Genomic DNA, 6,424 nt, shown 5'->3' on the forward strand with positions numbered 1-6,424 from the left:
GATAATTAAATACCTTTCTGTACTTCTCATGAGTCCTTTAATGAGGGACTAGTCTGTCATTAAGATTAATTAATTTAATAGTATGTCATTAAGATTTATTAATTTAACAGTATGTCATTAAGATTTATTAATTTAACAGTATGTCATTAAGATTAATTAATTTAAAGACTTGGGTGTTTTCACATTCCACCTTTGTGATGCAATGAGCTTTAAGAAGTAACACACATTCAACATTTCTATAAGGCAAGGCAAGGCAAGTTTAAGAACACAATCAAACCATTTAAAGTATTTTAAGATTTATTCCACACACATTGAAGATTTCGTCCTAAGTGAATCACAATCGCACAAACAACGTGCTACAGATTTCTGATTCATAATAAAGGTGAAGAAGTTTCTTGTCATTGTAGACACACTTTATAATAAGTGATACTTGAAGACATGTAGTGCACATCGTAACTAAATCAACGGGCTGCAGACATTCATCTCTGTCCTTCAGTTTACCAGAAGACTAAAAAAACACATATTTCCACGCTGTATCAAAGTACAAAAAGATAATTTCAAGGTCATTAATATCTGTAAACTAGAACAGACTACACGGTGCTGATGAGGAATCATTCAAACTTCAACCAACGGAGAGATTTCTGTACAAATAAAATGTTTTTTATCCTCCTGTGGGTCAGAAACTCACAAGCATCCAAAACAATGTCCCTGTTTCTCTAGGGATTCAAATCAAAATAAAAAAAACATTTCAACGTTAATATTGGTTCATAAAACCTACTAGAGCCAAAAACACTGGCTTACATTTTCTGTAACACCTTCCCTCTGACAGGAAGTTTGTGTCTTAAACAAAGTTTTCTGTTTTCAGATCACACGAGGATTTCTTCTTCTTCTTGCTCGATATCTCACATGCTGATCTCCTCCATCTTCCAGCCGCTTGAGTTCTTGCCAAATTTATAGACGAGCCTCCGGCCATCGACCCGCTCCAGGATGTCTCTCTTATAGTAATACCTGAGGGGGGGGGGGGGGATCAGTTAGGCCTGGTTTAAGACACAAGGTATGACACCCTCTTGCCTGCCGTAGCTCATTGTATAATCTAATCTAATTAATCTGTGAGGTTTTCTGTGTCGAAGATGAAGAGCATAGAAATTTGGTCTTCTTTTTTAGAAGAAACATGAACTCACCTCATGGCCCGGCTGAGCTTCTCGTACGTCATGCTGCTGTTCTTCTTCTTCTGGCCCCACATCTGAGCCACGGCCTCAGACTTGAGGAACTTGAAGACCCCTTCTCTGCGGTCCTCCCACTTCATCAGGCCCTGATTCCTCTCGGGGTGGATGAGGATGTCTCTGATGAACTCCCACAGGTGAGTGCCTCGAGGAGCTGCACACAGACGGAGTACACAGTCAGCTAAAGTGTGTTTGTGGATGTCAAAGTGTAACGGAGATATATATCTGTGGGCTGATAAAGATGCAAAGTGTCATAGCTGAGCAGTGTTCAGGTACAGAAGTGTTTGGAACTCTGCTTTACATAAAGTGTGTTATACAATCCAAACATCTCACCATGTTTGTTCTTCTTTGGATTCTCATAAAGGCTGCTGCTGTGCTCTCTGCTCACTTTAGGAGGTCGGCCCCGAGGCCGTTTCACGCGACACTCTCCTTTCTCTGTTTTGATGTTAGCCTCTGTCAACACAACAGAAATGTGTCAGATATTAAACTGAGACCTAAAGAGCCCAAATAAACTCATTCAGACTCTTCCTGTTTACTCACTGGAAATAGGTGGGTAGGAGAATTCCGGGTCTGATTCACCACTGCCGGACTCTGGAGAGTCGAGGTTAGAGAAGCCAAACATACCACCTGAAGAGGAGCGAGAGGGGATTAAAAGGACAGAAAATATGAGAAATGGAGACATAAAGTCTGGGTTCAGTTCAGGAACATGAGGAAAAATACTGACTATTGGAGGAGGAGCTGAACTCGCTGTCAGACTGATTGTCAGACAGATACTCAGAATCCGCCCACGGCGTCACAGTCTCTAACGTCAGAGCGCTCAGATTGTAGTTCTCGCTGAAGTCAAACTCTCTCCTGCTGACGGCTCCTTCAGCTGCTGGTGGGACGCAGCAGGGTTAGCCTCCAGAATCCACTTCATTACATAGAATACATTGCCTGTGCTACTTAGCATACGTACTCTGGCCGATTCTGATAGTGCTGAGCAGAGGGAAGTTGAGATTGTCCAGGAAGTGGTCCAGCAGCGCGCAGGTCTCGTTCAGTTCTGGTCCTGAGATACTCTGCAGCTCTGAGGGATAAAAAAAAAGTTTAAGTTTTAAATTGTTTCTGTTGAGAGTGAAAATACTTCCAGCAAAGAAGAAGCCGTGAACTGAACAGAAAGTTATTTCTTTACTAAGATTTATGCAAATATTATATAATTTCAATTTGAAATTATAGTTAAGGGTTTTTTTTGTTGCCGTATGAACAACGTTCGCTTTGTTTCACCTTTCAGCTGGTGACTAAAGATAAACCAGAATCGTTTTATATACATTTGACTCTCTGGTGCAAAATAATTGACAGAAGAAAAGTAAAAACAGCAGAGCTCCTGATGACTACTTAAATAGAATAAGATAAAATATAAAGGCTATAGTGTGAGATTTTTCACCACACCAAAACTTCAAGGAAGATTCTCACTTGTCCCACAGCCTTGCTGGAGACAGTGTGGGGAACATGATGTTGATCACCCTCATGTTTTTTGGCAATGTGTGAAAATGACTGAGTACTGGGATGAAGTGTGGAAAGGAATGAAAGCAATTTTAGGTTATGAACTTCCTAAGACTTGTGAAGTGCTGTATCTGGGAAAATTTAACACAATATACAAAGCAAAGACAGATACCTGGCTGGAATACTACTGGTGGCATCAAAGAAAGCTATAACAAGAAAGTGGTGTAAGGAGGACCCCCCCACTCGGAGAAACTGGTTGGACATACAACTACATGATATGGAGAACTTTACACACAATTTGAGACTAACACAATCTGCATGCCAAGGAAAATGGAAAAAGTGGAATGACTGTAAAACCCATCACAAAGTCTGAAGAGAATGGACTATTTAAAAGGAGGCTAAACTGACTATTGTTAAATGACACCAACGTTTGTATACTGTGTTTATTTTGATGTAACCTCATCAAGAAAAGCAAAGAAAAAACAAATAATAATAAAAAAAATATATATATAATGGCTATTAGAAATTATGATATAACATGAAAATATCAAAAGATACTGTACATGTGCAAGATTTTCAGTCCAAAGCAGTGTAAACAGAAAATATAAAGTCCAGTGAGCGTTAATGTAATGCATAGATTCAGCCTTCACATTACTGTAATGTTCTCTGACTGTGGGGCTGGATGAGGGTCCGTGTAATGTCGGGGGAGGGGGGACAAGAAGTGGAACATTTCATGTTCGCGATCATACTGAATTTATATGCTCATAGTTTTACCATATTTAGTCTTGTGTTCCTGCAGACTCTGGTGCAGCTGTAGTCCAAGCTGCGAGTCGAACACTGAAACCATTTGGTCCCGGGTCATCTGGCAGAGGGCTGGGCCATCCATGGTGCAGCAGGCCAGACTCAGGGACTGGGCATCAAACTTCAAAGTCTCTACATGGTCGCTGATCCAGTCCAGAACGTTCTCTGTGGACCAGTGGTGAGGACTGAGGTGTCCGTACCACTGACCTGCATACAGAAGAAAGAGGGGGGGTGGTTATAGACCAACTGTCTGAGCTGCAGACACCGGACAGGTAAATATTAAATATTCTTACATGTTCTAATGAAGTGCAGATGATTTCATGTCCGTCTCTCTCTCTTTCTATTCCCTCTCTCTTCTTGGGTTTTTATTCACATTGACTTCAACATATCAACATGTTCAGCTCCGTTTGAAGAAGACTGAAACCATTCGTCATCATCCTCACTCTGTGTTTGTGTCTCTGAGGTGAGACGAACAAAGCCGGATCTGTTTGATCTTGGCGGTGGCTGCATTCTTCAGTCTGACCGTTAAACTGAGTTAAAGTTTAGCCGGCTGGTTAATGATTGAACCCACAGAGACTGAATAAGGCCAAAGCAGCGTGCTAATGGTGCGGATGTCATTCCAAAATAAAGGATCATGTTTACTGTGGGATTAGTCTTCAAGTGAAACTAACACGAAACTCAGACTGGATCAAAAAAGGACAAATTCAACTGTTTGAGTTGGTTTGGAACACAGATTACACATGGAACTGAAATTAGCAGAAACAGAGTCAAGAGTTAAAGGAAAGTCAGAGTTACGCGTGTTACATTATGATCGTATGTCAGAGTTTCACTTGTTACAGTGTGATCGTATGTCAGAGTTACGCGTGTTACATTGTGATCGTATGTCAGAGTTACAAGTGTTACATTATGATCGTATGTCAGAGTTACAAGTGTTACATTATGATCGTATGTCAGAGTTACGCGTGTTACATTGTGATCGTATGTCAGAGTTACAAGTGTTACATTATGATCGTATGTCAGAGTTTCACTTGTTACATTATGATCGTATGTCAGAGTTACAAGTGTTACATTATGATCGTATGTCAGAGTTACGCGTGTTACATTATGATCGTATGTCAGAGTTACAAGTGTTACATTATGATCGTATGTCAGAGTTACAAGTGTTACATTATGATCGTATGTCAGAGTTACGCGTGTTACATTATGATCGTATGTCAGAGTTACAAGTGTTACATTATGATCGTATGTCAGAGTTACACGTGTTACATTATGATCGTATGTCAGAGTTACAAGTGTTACAGTGTGATCGTATGTCAGTTACAAGTGTTACAGTGTGATCGTATGTCAGAGTTACAAGTGTTACAGTGTGATCGTATGTCAGTTACAAGTGTTACAAGTTATTATGATGTGAATGTAACGCCATTGAAAAGCATCAGCAAGGTTTCTCTTACCTCTCATGCTGGAGCTGTACGCTGAGTTTCTGGTCTGCAGGCTTGTGTTACTGGTCTGCATGGTGTTGTTACTGGGCAGCACACTGGTCTGCTGCAGCAGGACATCACCTGTCTGGTACATGGCGTGGTTGGCACAGGTCAGGACACTGCTGAGGCACGGTGACGACATGGAGACTCTGAGAACAGAAGAATTTACAGAAACTGTGAAGGAGAAGGAAGATCCTTTCTAATAAATGTTTGTCAGTTGATCAGAGTTTCTCTATATTTCTTTGTGTATATATTACATGAATCAAAATGAAGGTAATATGTTTTACCTGATAACAGCATGAGCCACAGTATGGTGAAGAAAAAGAGGCTCTGACACAAAGAGCTGTGTGAATCCTCAGTGTCAGAGTGTGCAGTTTAATCTGCTCCTGTTGTGTGTGTAACTCTCTGAGCTAAAGATGCACCTGTTGCTGCTTTTAACACCCGCAGAGTTTTATACTCCTTTAAAGGAAGGGGGGGGGGGGGAGCTCAGGTGAGTTCAGGGGAATTCCACTTGAAGATGGCCACACCTCCGTCCCTCCTCCACTTTCCCGAGAACTCAATCAAAAAAAAAACCAGCCTCTCCTCCCCCTTTTGCACACCATCAAATTATATATATTTTAACCTTTAGACAGAGGACGTCATTGTTCATAGTTTATTATTCCTGCAAAGACTGTAAAGGTTTGATTATGGAGCAGTTTGTCGTCATCTGTATATTATCGTTAACAATCTAACAGGGTCAGACATGTTGTGGATCATTATGAGATATGATAACACTGTTCAATACTGATACAAAAAAGCCACCCTTTAGTGCAAAAAAGGGGGAGGGGCTAACCCATTTGACAGGATTTCTAAAATAACTGGACACAGTGACAACAGCAGAAAGACGACTAAATGACTAAACTGTTTTTATTTGTTTTTAAAACTGTATTCTTATGAATCAGTCAAAACAATATTGATATATTTATTGATATATTTATTTATATGTAGTGCATTTGTTCAGCAGAAACTCACACAAAGCTTTTAGAGCCACACGCATATAAACACACACATACCTGAGGTCAAAGGTCAGTCAAAGGATTGTTCGGCTTATTGTTGTCTGAAAGTAAACCGTGAGACAGACTGCAGGGCACACACACACACAGTGTTTAAAAGGTGTGTTCAGGTGTCGTTTTTCCACAGAGTTGCAGTTCACCTCTGCAGCTTCATGGACTCACTGCTGCCCCCTTGAGGTGACATAGGACAGATGATTGTTTAGCTCCACAGGTTACACTCTGACCTGCAGGCAGATCGTTAAGAAGCCGAAAGGAAGAAGCCCATTCCTCTCACTCATGAGTGTGTGTAAATGTGCTTAAGTTAATAAAACTTTGAAATGACTCAAAGTTATTTGTGAATTCAGAGATGGCTGAATTTTACATGATGTATTCTTTGACATGTCTGCTTTGT

General features: G+C 40.6%; 1 protein-coding gene across 5 annotated transcripts; it reads right to left on the reverse strand.

Moving 5' to 3' along the window:
- Positions 1–279: 279 nt before the first annotated feature.
- Positions 280–5,428, reverse strand: elf3 (E74-like factor 3 (ets domain transcription factor, epithelial-specific)). 5 transcript variants are annotated; one of them, XM_061041359.1, is made up of 9 exons: positions 5,269–5,428; positions 4,955–5,130; positions 3,477–3,710; positions 2,179–2,286; positions 1,948–2,094; positions 1,764–1,850; positions 1,557–1,676; positions 1,182–1,377; positions 280–1,008 (listed from the first exon to the last, which is right to left on the reverse strand). In XM_061041359.1, exons 2-9 carry the CDS (start codon positions 5,121–5,123, stop codon positions 903–905), a joined length of 1,167 nt encoding a protein of 388 aa, XP_060897342.1. In that variant the 5' UTR covers positions 5,124–5,130; positions 5,269–5,428; the 3' UTR covers positions 280–902. The 5 variants fall into 5 exon arrangements, with proteins under 5 accessions (XP_060897342.1, XP_060897340.1, XP_060897341.1 ...); XM_061041357.1 differs by having other exon boundaries at positions 1,182–1,455; XM_061041358.1 differs by having other exon boundaries at positions 1,948–2,097.
- Between the last annotated feature and the right edge of the window lie 996 nt (positions 5,429–6,424).

This window comes from Labrus mixtus, chromosome 7 (assembly GCF_963584025.1).
Source record: "Labrus mixtus chromosome 7, fLabMix1.1, whole genome shotgun sequence".
NCBI classification, from domain to species: domain Eukaryota; kingdom Metazoa; phylum Chordata; class Actinopteri; order Labriformes; family Labridae; genus Labrus; species Labrus mixtus.